This window comes from Lepus europaeus, chromosome 12, assembly GCF_033115175.1.
Source record: "Lepus europaeus isolate LE1 chromosome 12, mLepTim1.pri, whole genome shotgun sequence".
NCBI lineage: Eukaryota > Metazoa > Chordata > Mammalia > Lagomorpha > Leporidae > Lepus > Lepus europaeus.
The window spans coordinates 21,195,217-21,219,206 of record NC_084838.1 but is presented as its reverse complement, the minus strand read 5'-3'; the positions used below and the strand labels follow the sequence as shown (position 1 = coordinate 21,219,206).

At 45.7% G+C, this 23,990-nt stretch overlaps 2 protein-coding genes across 3 annotated transcripts; one reads left to right on the top strand and one right to left on the bottom strand.

Annotated features, from left to right (window-relative positions):
- Positions 1–2,979: 2,979 nt before the first annotated feature.
- On the bottom strand, positions 2,980–14,512 carry ZFP37 (ZFP37 zinc finger protein). Of its 2 annotated transcripts, XR_009867547.1 has the most exons (5): positions 14,383–14,512; positions 9,832–9,958; positions 9,405–9,539; positions 3,300–4,915; positions 2,980–3,037 (listed from the first exon to the last, which is right to left on the bottom strand). XR_009867547.1 is itself a non-coding variant. In XM_062206926.1 (4 exons), exons 1-4 carry the CDS (start codon positions 14,509–14,511, stop codon positions 3,363–3,365), a joined length of 1,944 nt encoding a protein of 647 aa, XP_062062910.1. In that variant the 5' UTR covers position 14,512; the 3' UTR covers positions 3,218–3,362. The 2 variants fall into 2 exon arrangements, 1 of the variants encoding a protein (XP_062062910.1); XM_062206926.1 differs by lacking the exon at positions 2,980–3,037 and having other exon boundaries at positions 3,218–4,915.
- On the top strand, positions 5,191–5,523 carry LOC133771190 (large ribosomal subunit protein eL33-like). Its single transcript, XM_062206927.1, has one exon. It carries the CDS (start codon positions 5,191–5,193, stop codon positions 5,521–5,523), a length of 333 nt encoding a protein of 110 aa, XP_062062911.1.
- Positions 14,513–23,990: the final 9,478 nt, after the last annotated feature.

Genomic DNA, 23,990 nt, shown 5'->3' with positions numbered 1-23,990 from the left:
TTCTGATGCATACTAAAGTTTGTGTATCTGATTTAGACTCATTTTTGTGTGTCTATTTTCTTTCGCTACCTGCCTCTAATTATTTTTAGACACCATTTCCTCAATCATAGATGCTAACTTTTAGTTCACGTTTCACTGTACAAAATGGCTTTCAGCATGTATTTCTGCTGTTTAGACGCCCCTGTATTTCTGACTGTCTAAAGACTGTCACTATTATGGGTTGTCTAAGGAGTGTGCAAATTCAGCATAGCCATAATTTGTAGCTGCCTCATCTTTCTAGAAAAGAGCAAATTTTCTACAGCTCTGGACATTAAAGACACATTCTATGCACAGGGCCAGACTTCCACTTGTTAAGAAATGGCATTCACATTGAATTTTCTTCCCCAGAGAACATACACATATTTTTAAAATGATGGTATCGGCTGGTGCCGCAGCTCAATAGGCTAATCCTCCGCCTGGGGTGCCGGCACACCAGGTTCTAGTCCCGGTCGGGGTGCCGGATTCTGTCCTGGTTGCCCCTCTTCCAGGCCAGCTCTCTGCTGTGGCCTGGGAGTGCAGTGGAGGATGGCCCAGGTCCTTGGGCCCTGCACCCGCATGGGAGACCAGGAGAAGCACCTGGCTCCTGGCTTCAGATCAGCGCGGTGCGCAGGCCGCAGCGCGCTAGCCGCGGTGGCCATTGGAGGGTGAACCAACGGCAAAAGGAAGTTCTTTCTCTCTGTCTCTCTCTCACTGTCCACTCTGCCTGTCAAAAAAAAAATAAAATAAAATAAAAATAAATAAATAAACAAACAAATGACGGTATCATGTCACGAGCTGAGTTTTCAACACGCACATTACATTCATGTGTAGACACATTTCTTCCTCAATATTCACACTTGATATTTCTCTGAAGAGAGGAGGTGAGGAAGGTAGGAGCCTCAATGGGAAACATCTGCACATAGTTGCCTAGGGCCCAGCATTATGCTAGACTATTATTTAGGTGAAATGTTTATTGAATAGAACATGACTCAGCAAGTCCAGATTTTAAAGCCATATGCTTGTCCCAAAGAATAAATGAGATAATGTAGTAAATGTGCGTGAAAAATAGAAAAAGTAACATATATGCCAAATATCATTATATTTTGTTAATTACATATAATTAATGTTGTATTTGTAAAATCAGAATCAAAATGAAGTGAGTGTGGCTAAAAGCTAATTGCAGATCTCTTGCTTCTGCACATATTAGCTTTGCTTGCTAATGGCTAAGGGTGTATCCTGTGAAACCATGTGGGCCCAAATTCCCAGGAACTAGGTTGACCGAAATGTGTCCATCACTGTTACCTTACTACCATATCTTGGACCTGTTATTGGGTTTGTTGTTAACTGTTATCTTACAACCATATTCTGGTTTTCCTCTTTATTGTTCACTGCATACCAGGGGTCTGGTTCGAAATTGTGAGCCCTAGTGGACAGAATACTATAAAAAAACTGTGTAACCCATTGTTGGGGGCCACACTCTGGTAAGGAGTGTCAGTCCCGATTGGTGGCCGGTCCTGATTGGTTATCTTGCCTCTCATTTGTTTCTCATTTGCTTCTCATTTTCAATAAAATTCATGTGTGACTGTCACTAGTTTTTGTAACATTTTGTTTTAGCTGACAAGTGGATGCAACAGTATTAAAATACAAGTATAACTAACAAAACCATTTTTATACCTATCTCTCTCTAAAAAATTTAAAAATAGTCATGTACACTTTTTGTCTGTAACTCAAGGATAAAAAACAAAATCCAGATATGCAGTGGCAAACAGGTCTATTGTGCAAATGCAAATTCATAGTACCTTCTGGAATACTTGCTGCAGAATGTATGACCAACTATGGGTTCACTCAAAAAGAATCCAGATCCATTAACAGTGTCTGCCATTAGGCAAAAACAGGGAGTGGTGGCATTTGTCCAATACATTTGAAATCCTTGATTAAGGTATTTGTACCTTAGTGTTTTGGATATAAGGTAAAAGGAAGTGATTGTTCAGAATATCACTTTCATTCACCTGCAATCACAATTCATCTTTAGTCTTTAAAACATGAGAAATAGAAGAAACACAGTGCTGTTATAGTTGTAATTCATTGTGTGAATGAAAGAACTTGTGTTTGGTAGGAAGTCTTGGTAAATGCAATATCAAGTGTAACGCCACATACCTCAGACTCTCCATTATTCATCAATAAGCAGGGACTAAGCATAGAAACATCTGACTTTGTGAAACATTCTTGTGGAGTGGGCTCAGTGACAATCTCAAATGGTATTGAGTTTATGCATATTAAAATATTTTTATTGTGAGGATATGCATATACATGATATTTTGAATTCTCAGACCCCCATCCTGTACTCTTGTCCTCAATGGCAACCGAATATGAGGACCACGGAGTTCAAAAATCTTTGTGCCAAAATAAACATATCTTTTAATTCTATTTTCCGCCAGCTTTTTGAAGTATAGAGTGAGAGACAAAGACACACACACCCTTTTGTACACAAATGGGAGTATACTGTATACACAATTTAGCAATCTGCTTTTTAACACTTAACAATGTATCTTTGAACATCATTCCCTCTCAGCACATTTGTATTCTCGGCTCTGTTTAATTTCTTTCAATTTTATGTCAGTATTTCTACATAAATAACAACCCCTTTGTAACGTATTCTGACATACAGGAGGTAATATAGATATTAAGAAAGAGCTGGGTGATAATATCAAAGAGGAGGCTTACACAAATGGCCACAGCCATTTATTCAAGGCAATAAACAGAAATGCAAACTCAATTCTAAAATGTGGCACTCAAGCACACAACATCTAAGCAACTCAGGAATTGTTAACATCTAAGCAACTCAGGAATTGTTAGAATATGCAACTTGTCCATGGGAGACCAGGATAAGCACCTGGCTCCTGCCATTGGATCAGCGCAGTGCGCCGGCCGCAGCGCGCTACCGCGGCAGCCATTGGAGGGTGAAGCAACGGCAAAAGGAAGACCTTTCTCTCTGTCTCTCTCTCACTGTCCACTCCGCCTGTCAAAAAATAAAAAAAATTAAAAAAAAAGAGAATATGCAACTTGTTCCTTCATTTCTCTCATTATTCAACTTATTTGCAATTTTAAAGCTTTACATGTCAAGTTACAATATGTAACTGACTTAAATAATTATTTTAAAAACAATATTTTCTATAAAAGGTTTGGTATTTCCACCCATTGCTTTTATGTAAATATCCATATTCAAATTCTCTCATGTAACATGAGAAATGACTTCTCAAAGACTCCCCAACATTCCTTACATTCAGAATATTTTCAAGATGAAACAAAACCGTTGGTTCTAACAGTTTTTTTTCATATTAATGTCACTCATGAGGTTTCTCTTCCGAATGAGTTTTCACATGTTTGGTAAGGGATGCGTTTTGTTTGAAGGCTTTCCCACATTCATTGCATTTGTAGGGTTTCTCTCCGGTATGAGATCTCTGATGTATAACAAGCTGGGACTTTGCATTGAAGGCTTTTCCACATTCGTTACACTCAAAGGGTTTCTCCCCAGTGTGAGTTCTCTGGTGCACAATGAGGTGTGCCTTTTGGCTGAAGGCTTTCCCACACTCAGTACATTCAAAGGGTTTCTCCCCAGTATGAACTCTCTGATGTTGAGTAAGGCCTTCGATTTGCTTAAAGGCTTTCCCACACTGGTTACATTCAAAGGGACTTTCACCTGTGTGCGTTCTCGTATGGTAAGTAAGAGATGAGCTATGGCCAAAGGCTTTTCCACATTCATCACATTTGTAGGGCTTCTCCTTAGTGTGAGTCCTTTCATGGATGACTAAGTGTGACTTCTTGCTAAATGCTTTTCCACATTCAGTACATTCAAAGGGTTTCTCACCTGTATGAATTCTCATGTGTTTGGTCAGGGATGAACTGTACTTAAAGGCTTTTCCACACTCACTGCATTCATATGGTATTTCACCTGTGTGAGTTCTCACGTGTTCAGTAAGCGATGAGTTATACCGAAAGCACTTTCCACATTCCTTACATTCATAGGGCTTCTCACCTGTATGAGACCTCACGTGTTGAATGAGGTTTGAACTGTGTCTGAAGGTTTTCCCACATTCAGTACATTCGTAGGGCTTTTCCCCAGTGTGAATCCTTAGATGGTCAGTGAGTGCATGCTTATGACCATGGGCTTTGCCACACAGAGTACACTCATAGGGTTTCTCTCCAGTGTGAGTTCTCTGATGTACAACAAGGTGTGATTTTTGGCTGAAGGCTATGCCACATTCGTTACATTCATAAGGTTTCTCCCCAGTATGAATTCTCTGATGGTCAATGAGTCCTTGTTTATGGCTGAGAACCTTTCCACATTGATTGCATCCATAGGGTTTCACAGCAGCCTTGGTTTTGCTATGCTTAGTAGATAAACCATGGCTGGATGATGTAGCATGTTTCTTTCCAGTATGAATTTTGTCTCGCTTAGAATGGGATGAGCTTTGATTGCATAATTTCTCATGCTTCATCCCACTTTCAGTTTTGTCACATTTTTCAGATGGGCTGTCATTGGGTAATTTCTCAAGTTTTTTTCTGATCTGATTTTTGTTTTTCTTCGTATCAGATGAGCGGTCACTGAATGATTTCCTGTGTTCTTTAGCCTCATCAGGTTTCTTTTTCGTACATTTTATTATATGACCAGGTAAGTCTAAATTCTGTTTCAGACTTTTTCCATATGAATCAACTTTATGAAGCCTTTTTTTGGAAGGAAGATGTTTTGTACTTGTTTTATTTTTTTTCCCCAATGAACCACACTCACTGCTTTTCTTCTTAATCAGAGTTTTCTTCTTGAATGCAACTTCTCTAATGAGCTCATTCTGGGATTCCGGGTTCTTCTCTAGTTGATCCTTATCTTGCTGGATTTCTTCTAAAATGGAATTCAATGAGACATTCTTATGAATTTTTGTACTTTCATATTTTGGAATAAAACTTAGAAATAAATGTCCTGTAGTGGGATTGAATCTTTATTCAACCCTAGTATCCCAAAGTAAAAGAAACATCAAGGGCAAATGTCCCTTATACTTTTGGACTTGGGGGGTAAAATGTTATAGTAAAAGAAGAGAAGGAAAATTGACAATAGCTCTTCCTGCCATCTTGGAGCCTATGGAGGCCTTCTGGGAACAAGACTTCTAGAAGGCAGCTATGTCTAGAAGACTGTGGTGCAAGGCCATTTTTGCTGGCTATAAGAGAGGTCTCTGGAACCAAAGGGAACACATGGTGCTTCTTAAAACTGAAGGTGTTTGTGCTCGAGATGAAACTGAATTCTATTTGGGCAAGAGGTGTGCTTATATGTACAAAGCAAAGAACAGCACAGTGACTCCTGGTGGCAAACCTAACAAAACCAGAGTCATCTGGGGAAAGGTAACTTGTGCTCACAGAAACAGTGGCATGGTTTGTGTCAAATTCCAAAGCAACCTTCCTGTGAAGGGCATTCGACACAGAATCCGTGTGATGCTGCACCCATCAAGGATTTAAACCATTGAAAAGTAAATAAATAAAAGTGGAAAAAAAAGAAAATTGACAATAGTAATTAGAAACAGCTTTGACTGCTTAAAAACATGACCTTTCAGCCTAGATGAAATAAACACACAGGCAGTGAATAGGGAATGGGTCAAGTCGAAAGAGCTTGTGATTGCATTTGACAGTTTTTGAGTTCTCTCCTCAGTGTTAGCTGCTCCGATCTGGTAACTGTCAACTTATCCAACTGGCTCCGACTGTACTATACTACTCCAGCTCAAACCATGATGTGCAATAAGATTCCTCATCCTAAACATTCAGGCTCTAGTTAATCTCCACTTGGTGCTCACATCTAAAAATTATATAAGGCAGGTCCTAGTGAATTATTTATTTCCCTGTATAAACACAAAGCTTTTATTAATACAAAGAATGAAGTATACACACAGAGAGAAGAGACCGTTGTCATAATTTCAATTTTAATAGTTTCTTCATTCCCTGTCTTAGTCCTTGGTGAGGTCTGGCTATAGTCTACACCCTTAGGTTATAAGAGATACACATATGTCCTTATCATAAATTCCTCTACTTTGGCTAAAGGAAACTTTTGTTAATGTATCCAAAAGAGACAGAAGAGATATACAGAAGAGCTAATAGATGACTGAAGGAATCAAAAGGAAAGGGTATACCAACTGCTACTACCCACAACCAATATCATAATGGTATTCCTGTAGTTTAGAAAAAAAAGTAGCTTCTTCATGCTCCTTGATACTTTTACCAAATGATAAAATTAACAGTAATTATCTTGGCAAACTAAATTCACACCATCTGCATTTACAGTAGATGCACATGTTTATTTTCTAACAGTTTGCTATGGAATATATCTTGTTCTTGTCAGGTTATTCTAATTGACAATAATAAATTTTAAGTTTATTCTTAGTTGCTCACAAACTTTCCTCAACACATTATATAATTTTGAAATGTCTTCTCAATATCTCTTTCCCTTTTCTGAGACACCACCCACATTGACAGAAGTAGGCAGCCATGTTTGTACAATATGATTTAACCTCTGGCTGGAAAACAATCGACTGGATAGTGGTAAACACCAGGCCCCAGCTAGTTCAACATTACTTGGGATTTGGAATTGAAATTCAGAAGACTTTTTTTAAGGTAGGTATGGATACCATGTGTACAAACCTATATATTTAAGAGCTGAGTCTGCCAGTTGGTGGTGGCCTGTTTCAGTTACAAAGATGGAAAAGCAGAAAAGGCTTCATATTGAGAATTTAAAAGACAAAAAGGAAAAAAGCAGATGTCAGAGTCCCTATGACCCCATAAAGAAAGAGACAGAAAGTGAACTGCCACCTTGTTGGTAAAAGAACATGACATGGAGAAAGTGGAAACTGGATTCAAACAGGAAGTGTTGTGACATCTAAACAGACAGCCAGGAAATAGTATTTTATGGAGAATATTGGAGATATCAGTTCCCATGCACTAAAGGATCAAGTTTTAGATGTTCAGATATAGTAGGGAGCCCACCAAGTAGAGTTGCTAGCTGCTTTTTCATTTAGGAAAATTTAAGTGATGCAGCACCCTGCAAAAAAGAGTATAACAGAAACTTCTAGGTAGTATAATAAGGCTGGGTCTTCTAACGCCCAAGGAAAGATGGGGGTTGGGTTTTCTCTCTGGGGGACAAAGAGCATTTAGCCTAGCATTTAAGATGTCCGTGTCCTACATCAAGGGACTGAGTTCACTTCGCAGCTCCAGCTCCTGGTTTTAGCCTCCTGCCAATGCAGCCCCTAAGAAGCAGCAGTGATGGCTCAAGTAACTGGGTTCCTGCCCCCAACATGAGAGAGACCTGGATTGAGTCCCCAGCTCCTGGACCTGGTTTCTACCCTGTCTCAACCATCGCAGGCATCTGGGGATCGAACCAGCAGATGGGAACTCCATGTGTCCCTCTCAAGTAAAACTTTTTAGATGTTAATAAAAAATGCAAACCTTTCCCCTTGATATACATTGCCTTATCATCCTATGGAGGAGAGTTGGGACTAGCAGATCATTTGAATTCGGCTGGAAACTTAGCGAATTTAAGACAGTAACTGAGGGACCGGTGGTTGCCACATAGCAGGTAAAGCTGCTGCCTATGACATGGGCATCCCATATGGGTGCTGATCCAAGACCTGGCTGCTCCATGTCTGATCCAGCTCCCTGCTAATGCGCCTGGGAAAGCAGTAGAAGATGGCCCAAGTGCTTGAGCCCTTGCACCCATGTGGGAGACCCGGAAGAAGCTCCTGACTCCTGGCTTCAGATCAGCCCAGCTCTGGCTATTGTAGCCATTTGGGGAGTGAACCAGCAGATGGAAGATCTCTCTGTCTCTCTTTCTCTGTATAACTCTGACTTTCAAATAAAAAAAGACAGTAACTGAAAAGTGGATTTTAATCTAAAACAATGGCAGCTTCAGGAACTTACATACGGTGCTCGCTAGAACACAGAGAACCACTAGAAGCAATAGAACAGTCCTTCTTGAAGGGCCTCCGAGTACTATATGAGAAGCTGAACCAAGAAGAGGATCACTGTAACAATGACAAAAATGTATTGAACAACTGGGAATTATTTTTCAGCTGTAACAAGTGTCAGCAAGTCAGGTCAAGATAACCCAAACTGGAGCTACTGAGAATTGGATTTGAAACTCCACAGGGTCTCTTCATTTGTCATTGGAAGGACTGGGCCCTCTAGTCTCAGGAAATTTCTGGGGTCATGGAGAAGGACAGGTGGCTGTATGGAGGGTGGTTTAGGCATCCGAAGGGGCTGTACCAACTGTTTACAGCTCTGGGTTTCATCTTTGTCTTAGTGGTGTGACAGACTATTTTATTGTTCCCCGTGGAAGGGTTATACCTCCCAGTCTCTCCCAAGCACATGGGCATTTGAATCGCAGCACCCCTCCCTGTGGAAAGACTATACATTCCTACCCTTTTGAACTCAGTAGTGGCCACTCGGTGGTGGCTTGCTCCGACCAACAAAAGTTGAACTGAAAAGGTATCTATAACTTCTAAGCAGTGATTTTTTTAGAGTTATTAATGGTCCTAATGCCCTCTTTCTCCTCTGCCATCAGACCAGAATCTTCCCAACAAGGAACACTCTTTCAGTGATGGTCCCCAAATGAAGAGAATGTGGAATAAGGCCACAGCTCAAGCAAGAAATACATCTTTATTGTCATAAGCATTGATGTTGGAGTCAACCCTTAATGGAACAAAACTTAGTCTAAGCTGATTGCTATAAGCAGTATAACCAAACTCTCACAAATAACACTGGCTCACTTCTATACTGAACCTCACATGAGAACCTCTCATGTCAACAGGCTCATGCAAGGAAGAGATATTAGAATCTCCAAGAACAAGGCCGGTGCCGTGGCTTAACAGGCTAATCCTCTGCCTTGCGGTGCCGGCACACCAGGTTCTAGTCCTGGTTGGGGCGCCGGATTCTGTCCCGGTTGCCCCTCTTCCAGGCCAGCTCTCTGCTATGGCCCAGGAAGGCAGTGGAGGATGGCCCAAGTCCTTGGGCCCTGCACCTGCATGGGAGAACAGGAGAAGCACCTGGCTCCTGGCTTTGGATCAGCACAATGCGCTGGCCACAGCGGCCATTGGAGGGTGAACCAACAGCAAAAAGGAAGACCTTTCTCTCTGTTTCTCCTCTCTCTCTCACTATCCACTCTGCCTGTCAAAACACACACACACACACACACACAGAATCTCCAAGACCAGAGATTCTTTCTCTCAGGAGGTTCTAATCCCATTCGCTCCTTTTTCCTGGTTAAGAAAGAAGGGCCTGCAATCTTTAAGAAGAATTTAACAATCAATTATTCTTTGAAAAATTCCAAAGGTGCCATCAAGAAACTAAGAACTTACTTCCATCAGCGCCCGTTTTCTTGGGTCTTTCTACTTTGTTCAGACGACTCTGACTGGGTCTTCTCCCCTTTCCTAACCACAGCTCTTCTCCTTTCTCCAACTTGGAGATCACGTCTGGTTTGGAAGCTTGATATCCTGCTCATGAAAAATGGTAGAAAGTGGATGTTAGACAATAACCCCAGGAATCAAGCCCCAGTGCCTGTACTTCAGGGCCTTTGAAAGCTAAATAATATATATCTTCTAAAATTTCACAGTGTGGATGCCCATGAACCTCAACTGAATAGATCTTCAATTTTGGAGGCATGATACAAGTATCCTGCCTGGTTGGTACCTCTGACTCATAAAAATCAAGGCCAAACTTATCAAGAACTTCAGAGGAAAGGTATCACGGTGGACACAGCTTACAATATGAAGGAACTGCCCTTACCCATTGAGGTCAGGTTGCTGTAGTTCTCCAGCATGACATCCTTATAGAGTTTCCTCTGGGCAGGATCCAGTTGTTCCCATTCCTTCTGGGTAAAGGCCATGGTCACATCTTTGAATGTTACTGATCCCTGTAATAGTAAATTCCGGTTCAGTCTCCTGTTTCCCACATTCAGGGAGTGATCTGGACTCACTGAATAATACCTTGTTCTCACCTTGACCACTCACTGTTGGGCACAATGCCTATTCTCTACCCAACTTCGCATTTTTTAAAAAGAAACAATTCATATTAAGGAATTCTCCTATTGTGAACTTGTTTATTCAAGAGGATAAAATCATACAAATATCATTAAAAAATGATTACCTCCAAAAAAGAAACAAATAGATCCAATCTTTATATTTTCTTCTCTAGTAATGGCTGCTACAAGGCTGTGAGGCAGTATAGAATTCTGAGGTAAGAGAATTGAGATTTTGATAATGAGTCCCCAAAATCATTTATGTTTGGAAGCCCAAGGGTTTTACTAGGGGATGGTCAGGTAAGGATTCCCTGTATATACAAAAATTCCAGGCTCTCACTCTCAGAAGGAAAGCAAGAGTTCAGCATAAATTACACATTTTAGGGGTAAGCATTGTGGTGAAGCGGGTTGTGCTGCTGTTTGCAATGTTGGCACCCTTATGGGTGCTGGTTCGAGTCCTGGCTGCTCCACTTCTGATCCAGCTATCTGCTAATGGCCTGGGAAAGCAGGGGAAGAAGGCCCAAGTCTTTGGGCCCTTGCACGCATGTGGGAGACCCAGGTAGATTTCCAGACTCCTGGCTTTGGCCTGGCCCAGCTACAGCTATTATGGCCATTTGGTGAGTGAACCAGGAGAAGGGAGTGTGTGTGTGCATGTGTGTGTGTGTATATAACTCTGTCTTTCAAACAAATAAAGCAATCTTCTTTTAAAAATCTACAATTTTTAGGCAATGGGAGTCATTCTTATCCATTCTGGGAATAGTGGGAACTCTCTTGAATTGTAATTTCCCAGATGCTGGCCAAAGGTCAACTTTGAGAGCAGGCCTGTCTAACAATAGCAGTTTCTGGCTTACAGTGTGACTCTTTCTGCAGTTATCCCATCTCATTCACAACAAACTTTAGCACCAGCTTCCTCTTTGTCAGAGCTCCTGCCATCATTCATTCAGTACCACCTCTGGATCAATGTCAAAAAGCCATTGGTGCTTTCCCAGGTGCATTAGCAGGGAACTGGATTGGAAGTGGAGCAGCCAGGACTTGAACGAGCACCCATATGAGAAGCCAATGTCACAGGCAGCAGCGTAACCTGCTGCACCACAACACCGGCCCCTCACTTCAGATTCATAACATATATCTCAAATGGACATCTAATACTGTCAGCAACCCTACTGCTTATCCCTAGAAAACTCATCTTTCCTCTTCCAGGATAATTATGTCAAACTTCCTTTCTCTCTGAACCTTCAACATCTCCTTTCCCATTCTCAGCTGATAAATTTGCCTTATGTTTTAAAGAGAAATGTATGCAATGGAGAAGAATTACCTAGCCTTATTACCACCAATTCTACAAATCTGTTTCTAAACCCTGGCATAATATTCTTTTCCTTCTGTTAAAATGGAGTGTTTCTTACTTCTCTTACCTAAGGCAACTGTCTCCATTGGTGCTCTGGATCCCATCCTTAACTGTCTTGACAAGGACTTCACTCTGCAATTACTTTTCTCTCTTTTGTACTCTCTATTTCTCCCTTCCTGCTGTATGTATCATTCCTATTGGTATACAAAGTTTCCTTAACACCACTCATCTGAAGAAAACTTGGTCTTGATTTCATGTCCCACCCAATGTCCATTTTTCTGCTTCCTTTACCAGCAAAATTCCCCATAAGCATTCTCTAGACTTGTTTTCACTACATTACCTCCCATTCTTCCAATGTACTCCAACAGGATTTTACTCCCATCATTCCACTGAAAGAGCTCTAATCAATCAAAGCAACCATTGAGCTAGACCTTGATGAATTAAAATTCTCCATAGTCATACTCTGGGACTCACAAGAGCATATAACATAATTGGTTACTCCCATTGTCATGAAAAGCTTCCTTCCCTATGCTTCTTTGATACCACATTTGCACAGCTTTCTTCCTGTTTTGGGATCACTGCATTTTCCCCTTCTGGAGTTTTGCCCTCTACCAGACCTCTACATGTCAGAGTGACACAGGCCCCTGTCTTTGGCTCTCTTGTCTTTCCCATCTGCCTTCTCTTCCTAGGTGGCCTCGGCCAGTCTAATGGCTATAAATAACATTTATGCTGATGCCTTTCAAATATGGTTTCCTAGCCCAGACATCTCCTAAGTTCCAGATCCATATATCTAAAGGCTAGTCAACATCTCTAGTTGGATATGTAATGGGCATCTAGGTATGAACAAAACAGAACCACTGTCATCCACCTTGGATCCCATTTCCATACAGGAATCTGGTCTCCTCCAATACTAACGCTTTCCCAAAAAGTGGAATCACCATCCATCTAGCTCCTCAGGTCAAAAGTCTAGATGTTAATCTTACTTGTTCTCCTTCAGATTACATATCAATTCACATCCAGACGTATTCTGAATCTGATTTCATTTTATTTTACTGCTATGACACTTCCACAAATCATCATCTACTGCCTTCAGTTAGTGCAATAAATGCCTACCTGATCTCCCTGTATCTTGTACCTCTGTACTCCATCTTCCATAGCGTAGCCATGGTGATCATCTTTTTAAAGTATCAATCAGAACAGTCTCCCAGCCTAAACTTAAGGGTTTCTCATTGCAACTAGAATAAAATCCAAATCCTTATCCAAGCCAATGAGGTTCTGCATGATTTGTGTGTCCCTTCCTACCACTTGATTTCACATCTTTCTTCTTTTACACTGACTATTCTCCAACCACACCAAACCTCTGTTTTTTTTTTTAATTTTAATTATTTAAGGGGGTTTAGGAGAATGAGAGAGAGAGAGAGAGAGACAGAGAGAGAGGCAGTCCTATCCATTGGCATACCTCCCAAATGTCTGAACTAGCCAAGGAGGGGACAGGCTGAACCTGTGAGCCTGGAACTCAATTCAAGTCTCCCACATGGGTGGCAGGAACCTAATCACCTCCCAGCAGGTGCATTAGCAGGGAGCTGGAGAAAGGAGCCGAAGCCAGACGTTGAGCCCAGGTACTCCAATATGGAACACGGGCATCTTAACCACCAGGCGAATTGCTCACCCCTGAGTTCTGTTTTTTAATCACATCAAGTTCACTCCTACCTCTAGACCTTAGCAGTTGATGTTCCTGCTTCCTGGAATACACTTTCTTCAGATCTCTGTATGATCACCTCCTTGTCATTATCTATGCCTCAGTGGTCATTTTCCTATTCAGACTTCCCATGATTAAATTTCCTTCCCTACCCTCAATCACTCCCTACCACATTCTTTTACTTTCTCCATAGTGCTCATTAGTGCTGGGAATTGTTTTATTTGTTTATTTATTTACTTTTTTTTTTTTTGGCTCTCTCCTATTTCTAAAATTTAAAAATATTGAGGGAGGGACTCTGGCCCTGCTTCCTGGTATATCCTTAGCACTTAAAACACTTTCTGGCATAAAACAGCTACTCATCTTACAGTCTGTTCCTACAAATTTCCAATCACAGATCCCCAAATACTCCTCAGTCACTAACTTTTGCAAGCTTCCCTCAGTTACAGAACCCTACAAGTTCCCAATCGCCATTCTCCACGGACCTCCATTCACCGATTCCTACAGAACCCTCCATCACCAACCCCTGGAATGCCCTCGCAGGCTCCTAGTCAAAGAATCATAGAGGACCTTCAATCGTTAATCCTATGAATCTCCTCCTCATTGAAAACACAGTTATGGCTCCTGGACGCCACCTCATCCCTGACCTACACAAGTCGCCAATCACCTTTTCTCCCCAGACAACATACAAAGCATCCACCATCCCCAGAGACCCCTCCACATTGAACCCCCTCTCCACTCTCCACCAACTGCTACCCCTCCACCGGCCCCCAGAACCCCTCAGTGCCCACTAATACCACGCTAACTGTTGGCTAACCAGACTTCCACAAACATCACCATCACTAAGTCCAGGTCGCAACCTCTAAACCGCACAGATTCCCTCAGCCAGCGAACTCCCAATCCCAACACGGCCGCTCTGTGATAGCCCAGTGTCTAACCATCACCGGTACCCAACTCCGCAAGCCCCTGTAGCATCCCAAATCGCCGGTCTCACAGAGCGTCTCAATCCCTGACACATCACAAAAGCCCCCACAGCACTCCCAACTCAGGGACTGCCACTCCATCACTGTCTCGGCAGAGCTCTCAAACCGCTGATTTCCTGCAGCTTCATCAGTCCCTGACCCCACCCCCACCTCACAGAGCCCTCCGAACACTGCCTTGCCCAGAGACCCGCCAGCAGCGACCCCACCAGTTCACAGACTACAGTACCCCTCCAATCATTAACCCTAATTAGACTTGCTCCGAATGCCAGATAGCCCCGCCCCATCATCTTCTTACAGCGGCACAGCCCCCGGGCTCGGACACAGCCATCTCCTGGGGACGCCCGGCCTCTTCGGCCGATCCCGGACTTCTCTGGTCCATGGTCTTGGGCTTTGTCAGGATCTGCCCACAGCCAGAGGCAGACATGGCGAACACCCGGAGCGGGGCCGCAGCAGGTCCGGCAGCCGCAATGGCTGCGCCCTGGGTCATCGCCCGTGGGCGCGGCCATCTTGGTGGAGGCGCAGCCGTACGGCAGAGGCGCGGGGGTCTCTGGGGGCGCGCCAGGGAGGTGGGGCTGGGGGCGGCGCTCGGTTACTTAAGGCAGAAAGGGGCTGTGATTGACACCGCGCCCCTGGAAAGACGGTTGACGGAATTTGGAGGTCCCCCCCCCCCCCCCCCCCCCCAGTAAATCAGTGCGGTCAGCTGAATCGCAATGCCTAAAGCGAACTCTAGAGAGCTGGGGTAATGAGATTGGAGGGGAAAGGGGAGGAACCCTATCAGAGGACGATAGATACAGGATAAATCCTTTCGTAGCACAAAGACACTGATAAGAGATGAACCTGCAGGGCAAGCGAACACACTCCTCCTCGGTGGGAGCCCAGCTTTCACGGAGAGACGAGGACTTCCGTAGAATAATTAAGCCGTTGAAACAAATCATTTCGCGCGTTCACTGCACTCGCCGAACAATAGTTAGTTGAGTTTTATTCAACACATATGTGCAGACTAGGTGCTTGGGGAAACAGTGGAGGCTCAGACCCGGCGCTCCTTCCCGCTGGGACCGACAGTGGGGCAGACAGCGGTGGAGCTCTCCGAAACACATCACTCCTTTTTCCGGAGTCAAATGCACCCGGCTTTGCTCCTTCCAGTTACATGAATGAACCACTAGTTATGTGCTGGCCAGCAATGGTTGTGTGTGTTGTGCTTTTTTAAGATTTATTTATTTGAGAGAGAGAATTTCCCAGCCATGGGTTCACTCCCCAAATGACTGCAACAGCCCAGGCAGAATCACATTGAAACCAGGAGCCAGCAACTCCTTCCAGGTCTCCTGCATGGGTGGCAGGGACCCAAGTACTTTGATCATCTGCTGCTGCTTTCTCAGGTGCATTAGTAGAGAACTGGATTGGAACCGGAGCAGCTGGGACTCAAATTGGCACTCAGATATGAGATGCCAGTGTGGCAATCAGCAGCTTAACCAGCTACCCCCCAATGCCAGCCACGTGTGTCTTTTATGTTTGACCTCTCAACATTTTATCTGAATACAGTTTTTTACTGAGCTTGTAAGGAAGACTTCTTTAGATTGCCCATCTACAAGACAGTTTGTGCTCAGTCTCCTTATCCTATTACTGATTCCCTCTAATAGTGCTTTTTTAGTCCCACAAATATAAATGGTATGTTTCCCAATTATTCTAAAACAACCGCAGGCATGCTTTTTCCTAGTCCCTGGCAACCACACCTAGCAAAAATGTTATAAATATTGTAAACAAAGTTCTAATATGGTCCCCATTATCTCTGCCCTGTGGTTCTATGCCCATTTGATTTGCCCCCCTCTTTGGGGGAACCTTAGATTTTTCAATTATCGCTTCCATGATTAGGTCCCAAATCACTCAACTTTTTTTTTTTTAGTTGACTTTTAAGTTCATAAAATCGGAGATTTTCCTGGGTGTGATGACCTAATCAGGTGTTTTTTTTTTTTAAGATTTATTTTATTTATTTGAAAGACAGTTACAGAGAGAGATAGAGCCAGAGAAAGAGAGAGGGGAGGGTCTTCCATCTGCTGGTTCACTCCCCAAATGACCACAACGGCCAGAGCTGAGTTGATCTGAAGCCAGGAGCCAGGAACTTCTTCCAGGTCTTCTACACAAGTACAGGGGCCCAAGGACTTAGGCCATCTTCTACTGCTTTCCCAGGCCATAACAGAGAAGAGGAGCAGCCGGGACTAGAACCAGCACCAATATGTGATGCCGGTGCTGCAGGCTGGGGCTTTAACCTACTGCGCCACAGTGCCAGCCCCATCAGGTGAACTTTTTTTTTTTTTTTTTTTTTTTTTTTTAGTTTTTGACAGGCAGAGTGGACAGTGAGAGAGAGAGACAGAGAGAAAGGTCTTCCTTTTTGCCGTTGGTTCACCCTCCAATGGCCACCGCGGTAGCGCGCTGCGGCTGGCGCACCGCGCTGATCCGAAGCCAGGAGCCAGGTGCTTCTCCTGGTCTCCCATGCGGGTGCAGGGTCCAAGCACTTGGGCCATCCTCCACTGTACTCCATGGCCGCAGCAGAGAGCTGGCCTGGAAGAGGGGCAACCGGGACAGGATCCGGTGCCCCAACCGGGACTAGAACCCGGTGTGCCGGCGCCGCAAGGCAGAGGATTAGCCTATTGAGCCGCGGCGCCGGCCTTCAGGTGAACTTTTAAAAGGGACTGGACCCATCCTGAAATCAGAGATGCCGAGCGTGGGAAGGCCTGTGGAAGGAGCCACATGGAAAGGGCATAGCAGCAGCCTCTGGGAGCAGACAGTGGGCCTGACTTCTACAACTGCAAGGAAATGATTTCTGCCAGCGATCTGAGGGAATCCTGGGAGCCTGTCTAAGCCTCCAGGTTAGGATGCAACCCGACCAACACCTTGATTTCAAATTCATGAGACACTGAACAGAGCACCCAGCTGTCCGAGTTGGCATTCTCCAGAGAAGCAGAGCCAATGGGATAAACAGAATAAGAGGATATGTATAACGGGCAATGGTGCGCATGACCGTGGAGGGCAGGAAGTCCCGGGACCTTCCATCTGCAAGCTGGAGAGCCAGGAGAGCAGGTGGTGTCGGGAGTCTGAGTCTGAAGGGGGTGGGGGTGGGGGAATGCGGCTTGGCGGAGTGCCGGAAGCCATAGTCCCGAAAACTGGAAGCTTCAGTGTCAATGGCAGAAGATGAATATTCCAACTCAAGGAGAGAGAGAGAGCATGGTCTCCCTAGTCTTTCTGTTCTGTCAGGTTCTTGATGGGTTGGATTATATCTGCTCATGTTGACCAGGGTCAGTTTTTACTGTTTATTATTCAAATACTAATCTCTTCCCAGGAACACCATTACAGACACACATGGAGATCATGTTTTACCAGCTAACTGGTCGTCCCTTAGCTCAATCAACTTAACACTAAATCTAAAGTCACTGGTAACTTGGTATGCAGCAATAGACAACCAAGAACTTAGTTGAGATTGAAAAATAATGGACTGGTTGAGATTCGTCACCTACATGGGATACAGGCCCCCTGCCCGCTACCCTGACAGAATAGCCTTTGATCTCCCTCTTTCCGAGGGTGATCAGTTGCTGCTTCTCCTCTTTAGATATGAACCTCACATTAGTTGTTCCTGATATCACAGTTTTGGTCAAGTTCAAAACACAGATTTTAAATAGCCTCAGGGCCAGAATTGTGTCATATTGCCTAAAGCTACCACGTGCAATGCTGGCATCCCTTATGGGTGCCAGCAGATGGAAGATCTCTCTGTCTCTTCTTCTCTCTCTGGAACTCTTTCAAATAAATGAACAAATCTGTTCATTTTGAAAAAAATAGCCTCTGTTCCCAGGTCTTCACAGACAGATCAGAAAGGAGAAGGAAGTAGGAAAGATTAAATGAGGAGAAACAGGAGGTGTTGGGAACAGGATATCGAAGGGCGGCCAGGAAATTTGTAATTTACTAAAGATGCTCCATCAGCACCAAAAGGCAGGATCAACTGATTCTCCAGTCTAAGAAAACAGGGAGGGGCCAGCGCTGTGGTGTAGTGGGTAAAGCTGCCCCGTGCAGTGCCAGCATCCCATATGAGTGCCCTTTCCGGACCTAGCTGCTCCATGTCCCATCCAGCTCCTTGCTATGGCCTGGGAAAGCAGAAGATGGCCCAGTTGCTTGGATCTAGCTCCTGGCTTCCGATCCGTGCAGCTCCAGCTGTTGCAGCCATCTGGGTAGTGAACCAGTGCATGGAAGACCTCGCTCTGTCTCTTCCTGTACCTCCACTGCCTCTAGATCTCTGTAACTCTGCCTTCCAACAAAATGAATAAATCTTAAAAAAAAGTAACTATTACTAAGCAGCAGATATAGTGACTTCCAACTAAGTGGGAAGACCTTTATCTCTGTCTCTCCCTCTCTCTGTCTGTTGCTCTACATCTCAAATAAATTAAAAAAAAAAACTCTTAAGGTAATCTCCAGGAATATTGCATCTGAGAGTGCTAACAGAGGAGCGCTACACTGATGAAATTTGACAGCCCTTTCTTGCTGGCAGTGGAGAGAAGGCTCAGGCCCTGAAGAACTCTCAACCCCGAAGCTCAAACAACAGAATTTATAAAGCCAAAATCCACAAGGAGAGGTGGAGGAATGCATGGTTACTAGGGTCAAGCTGACCTAAAGCATATGCCTAATGAATATGAATTACAATGGTGATATTAGTCCAGAGAGAAGCCTATGTGTTTTAAGCTTGAGCAAACAGAGTGACAACAAGAAATTTTGAATTGGGAAAATAAATAACTTTAATAACAGACATAGAAGTTAAAAATCTATTCTCCCACAAGGAGAACAATGTCATATAAATAAAGGGATGGACAACTTCCATTTTCAACCATAACAATTCTCTAATAATCGGGTTTGCTCACTAGACTTGGGCAGAATTTCACACAAGAAATCTATGAGACCACTACAGTGCAAATCATGGCAATGAAACAGGAATACAAATACAGAAAGTCTCTCCCTACATAAACAAAGACACGGATCTATACACTTCTATATGTAAATATAAAATCATTAATACTTATGGATCTCTATAGCTGTATTTCTTGATAAGAGCCTCATTTGTTCAAATAAACGTGAAAACATCAACAGTAAAAGCGCCCAAAACGGGAAGCTCTTCAATATCCCAGAAAAATCCTTAACTTCCTTGCCGAGTCTGAATTTGAGGTTGTCCTAGGGGACAGGCAGCCCAGACCTGGGTGGGATCCCGTGGGGGTGGAGAGCGACTCCCCGCCCAGTATTTGCGGGGCCCGGGATTTGAGCTCTGAAGCTGGAGCTCCGGGCGTCCTGTGAGGATGCTGCAGTCACCTTCCACACTGAGTTGGCAGGACAGGGCCAGACAGCCCTGGGGCAGAAAGAGGGCCTGTGTCCTGGAGACTGAGCAGGGGCCTCCCAGGGGTCCACTAAGGCCAGGGAGGAGCAGGGGTGCAGGGCAGCGAGCCCGCGGGCCAGGACTGTGGCTGCAGCAGGGCGTCGAGCGTGGCGAGCGCCCAGTGCAGGGCGGCCCCTGCGTGCGCCAGCTGCCAGGAGAGCCAGGCGCGCTGCGAGGCCCTGGGCTCCCCGCCGCGGCCGGCCCTGGGCAGGAAGGCGCCGCCCGCAGCCTGCAGCTCTTCCAGGCCCACCTCCAGCGCGCCCAGGTGCGTGGACAGCCGGGCCAGCTCCTGGGAAGGCTGTGGTGGGCTGTGGTGGGCCGACGGGTGTCTGCGGAGACTTCGAGAGCTGCGTGGGTCCTCAGGGATGTCTGAGTGGCGTGCCCGGGTGCGGATCCTCTCTGGTGGTCTGCGCTGTGTGTGCTTCTCCTGCAGGCGCCAATGCCTGCGTGCAGAGCCTGCGCACGAGAGCGGAAAGTAGGGGGGGGGGGGGGGGCGTGTGCAACACCAAGGCTCATTTCCAAGGTCACCAAACCCCATCCCACGAAACTCCACTCCCGGGAGCCCTACTAGGATCCTGTGGGCCTGGGTCCAATCCAGGATGCTCTGTCAGCCCCTAAGAGCATCAGCAATTTCCACCACCAGAGGGCTCAGGCACTGGCTGGGTCCTGTGCCCCACCCCCACCTCTCCAATCGCCCAGCCCCCAACCTACCTGCTCTGCTAGGACCTCCAGCTCTGGGAGACCCAGACCTGGGCTTTCGTCTCTCAGGGGCCGCGGACCTCCGTGCCTTCTTCCTGTCTTCCCGCTCAGCATCTTGTGGGTGGGGGCGACGAGGGGAGACACTGGGGCTTCTCCTGCGCTTCCCCCTGCAGCCGGTGGCCTCCTCCCTCTGCCTGGTGAGCCCTGAGGGGGAAGAGGGCAGCAGTGAGTTTCCAGCACCAGCACTGGAGTCTGGGCCAGGACAAGTGAAGCTGCAGGAGGTGGGGAACGGCCCCCTCCCCCCCCCCCCCGTCCCCTCTCTGCCAGTGTCCAGAGCGTCCACAACATCTTTGCTGCCTCCTTGTATTTCTGTGGTTCCTATTGCTCCCTGCAAGAATAGCTGCTCCTCTGCAGGAAGAGCAGTGACTAGAAGCCAGGTGACCCCAGGCCAACCACCTGTGTCAGCTCCAGCTCCACCCTAATGAGATTGGCTGCTCCTACTTGCCTGCCCCCAACCCAGCAAATGTTTCAGAGGAAGGGTTCCCGAAAAAGAGGCGCGCTCTTCCTCTCTCCGTCTCTCTCTCTGTCTCTCTCTCTCTTCCTCTCTCTCTCTCTGTCTCTCGATCTCTTCCTCTTGCTCGCTCTCTTGACCTCACTCTTGTTTTCATTCTTGATCCCTCTCTTATGCTCTCTTTCTCCCTCTTTTCCTTATTTGCCCCTTCTTTCCGGTTTGTCGGGTTTCCCCACCAATAAACCCTTTCCTTAAAAGAAAAAAAGAAAAGGAGGGATAGGAAAGGAAAGAAAAGAAAGGCAAGAGAGAAAGAATGGAAAGACGAAAGGAAGAAAAGAACAAAGAAAGAGGCTGGCACCACAGCTCCCTTGGCAAATCCTCCCCTGGACGCCGTTACCCTGGGTTCTAGTCCTGGTTTCGGCATGGGTTTCTGTCCTGGTTTCTCCACTTCCAGTCCAGCTCTCTGCTGTGGCCCAGGAAGGCACTGGAGGATGGCTCAAGTGCTCGGCCCCTGCACCCGCATGGGAGACCAGGAGGAAGCACCTGGTTCCTGACTTCGGATCAGCGCAGCGCCGGCTGTAGCAGCCACTTGGGGGGTGAACCACTGGAAGGAAGAACTTTCTCTCTCTCTCTCTCTCTCTCTCTCTCTGTCTAACTCTGCCTGTCAAAAAAAAAAAAAAAAAGACAGGAGAAACAATAAAGAAGCCATGAACCTACCTTGCGCCTTCTGAGATCTCTCGCTGGTCTTGGGTTTTCCCATCCTTCCTCTGCTGTGCAGGGACCGTGCGTCTCCTCCTTTCTCTTCTGAGGAGAGATTTCCCCTGGCAGCAGGGCCTCTATGTTGCTTGCACGAGGGCCTCATCTTGGGTGACTTCTGATCGCCAGGGCTCCTGGCCATGGCAGCTCCCTCCATGGGATCGAGCTCTCCCTGCAGATCTGCACCTCTGCTGCTGGGGGCTGAGCGCAATGACCCAGCAGTCAAGGCCAAGCAGCTTATATAGTGCCACCCCCCACCCCCCACCCCCGCTGAGGGCTCTCACCTGATTGGTGATGAAGACCACGCCCACGGTGTGAGAGGGAATTCACTGGATTAGACACATTGGCTCTCTCCTCTATTTTTAACAATGTGAACTTCTTTTCCACTAATGTAGGTACAGGGATCCTGGGAGCTCATGCATGGAGGTGTGTGCTCTGAAGGGTATTCATGGTGGGTTTTTCTTTGCTGGATTCTGTTGTCTCTCCCTTCCAACCACGCCCATTGAGTGAGAGACAAGTGATTGGATAAGGCACATGTGGTTTCCCGATTTACATTTCTTAAAGATTTATTTATCTGAATCTCAGAATTAACTAAAAGAGATGAGATGCAAAAGACAGACAGAGAGAGAGAGAGAGAGAGAGAGAGAGAGAGAGAGAAAGGTCTTCCATCCACTGGTTCACTCCTCAGTTGACTTCAATGGCTGGCACTGTGCCGATCCAAATCAGAAGCCTGGAGCTTCCTTGGGGTCTTTCCATGTGGGAGCAGGGGCTCAAGGACTTGGCCATCTCCTGCTGGTTTCCTAAGCTATAGCAGAGAGCTGGATCAGAAGAAGAGCAGCCAGGAATAGAACTGGCGCCTGTTTGGGATACCAGTTCTTCAGGCAGGGCTTTAACCCTCTGTGCCACAGCGTCGCCCCACCCCCAACACTGCATTCTTAGCAATGTCAGTTTCCTCTCCAAAACTGGGAGCCTTAATCCGGGAGCTCATGCATGCAGGGTGTGTGCTTTGATGTGAATTCATGGTGGATCATCCTTTGTTTACTGTATTCTGATGTCTCCCTTCCAACCACACCCATTGTTTGAGAGGCAATTGATTGGATTAGGCACATTTGATTTCCCGATTTACATTTTTTAAAGATTTATTTATTTATTTGAAAGTGAGAATTTCACTGAAAGATATGGAGAGGCAGAGAGAGAGAGAAGAGAGTGAGAGAAAGAGACAGAGAGGTCTTCCAGCCACTGGTTCACTCCTCAGATGGCCTCAATGGCTGGCACTGTGCCGATCCAAAGCCCGAAGCCTGGACCTTCCTCGGGGTCTTTCCAAGTGGGTGCAGGGGCTCAAGGACTTGGGCCATCTTCTCCTGCTTTCCCAGGCCACAGCAGAGAGCTGCATCAGAAGTGAAGCAGCCAGGTCACAAACAGCACCTCTATGGGATGCTGGCACCGCACCAGTAGCTTTGATCATTACGAAAGGTCTCTGTCCCCTCCTACTTTATTCTTTGGTTTTTAAAATTTATTTTATTTATTTGAAAGACAGAGTTAAGAGAGAGGTAGAGAACGAGAGAGAGGTCTTCCATTCTCTGGTTCACTCCCCACATGCCTTCAATGGCAAGAGCTGCACTGATCCAAAGCCAGGAGAAGGGGCTTCTTCCATGTCTCCTACCAGAGTACAGGGGCCCAAGGACTTGTGCCATCTTCTACTGCTATCCCAGGCCATAGCAGAGAGCTGGATCAGAAGAAGAGCAGGCGGGACTAGAACCTGCGCCTATATGGGATGCCGGCGCTTCTGGCCAGGGCTTCATTCCTCTGCACCACAGCGCCGGCCCCCCTACTTTATTCTTAACAATGTTAGCTTCTTCTCAACTAATTCAGGAGCAGGGATCCTGGGAGCTCATGCATGGAGTGTGTGTGCTCTGATGTGCATTCACTGTAGGACCTCGGTTTTCCTTTGCTGTTTGCTGGATTCTGTTGTAAGTCCCACACAAAGTTTTCCATGTGTGTGTGTGTCTGGCTCTGTGTGCTGTATGTCAGAGAATGGAGAGCCTTCTCCCCTCAGGGAGATAGAGGGACTCTGGCTCATGCAGCGACATAGGCAATTTTCTGGAAGGACATTGGCATGAACATGTCACCCATGTGTGACAGTGAACTAGACAGGATTTCATTGTTTGATTTAAAAGGATTATTGATTTCGTTATTGGAACGTAGAAAGTAGAGTAAAAGAGGGCGAAATCAGGGGCTGAGAGACAAAGTGGGTTCTCCCATGCATAAGTTAGGTTTACTATAAATAGATCTTTAAAAGATTAGGAATGGAACTAGGAGAGGGAGGAAGAAAGAATGGGGGAGTATGTGTTGGAGGGAGAGAAGGCTGTGGAGTATCCCAGTGTTCCTGATTCTCTGTATAGGTAATTGGAGAAATTACTCTGCCTTAAATAAAATTAATTAAGAAAGAGAGAGAGAGAGAGATCTTCATTGCGGGCTCAGACCCAGATGGGCTGCAATGGCCAGGCTGGGCCAGGATGAAGCAGGGCCCAGG

Excerpts from the sequence above, each read along its gene's own strand:
- LOC133771190 (XM_062206927.1), top strand. The coding sequence starts at position 5,191 with ATGTCTAGAAGACTGTGGTGCAAGGCCATTTTTGCTGGCTATAAGAGA.
- ZFP37 (XM_062206926.1), bottom strand. The coding sequence starts at position 14,511 with ATGTCTGCCTCTGGCTGTGGGCAGATCCTGACAAAGCCCAAGACCATG. Across the intron at positions 9,959-14,382 it reads AGCCCGGGGGCTGTGCCGCT|GGATCAGTAACATTCAAAGA; the intron begins GTAAGAAGATGA and ends TTACTATTACAG. Across the intron at positions 9,540-9,831 it reads CAGCAACCTGACCTCAATGG|GATATCAAGCTTCCAAACCA; the intron begins GTAAGGGCAGTT and ends TTTCATGAGCAG.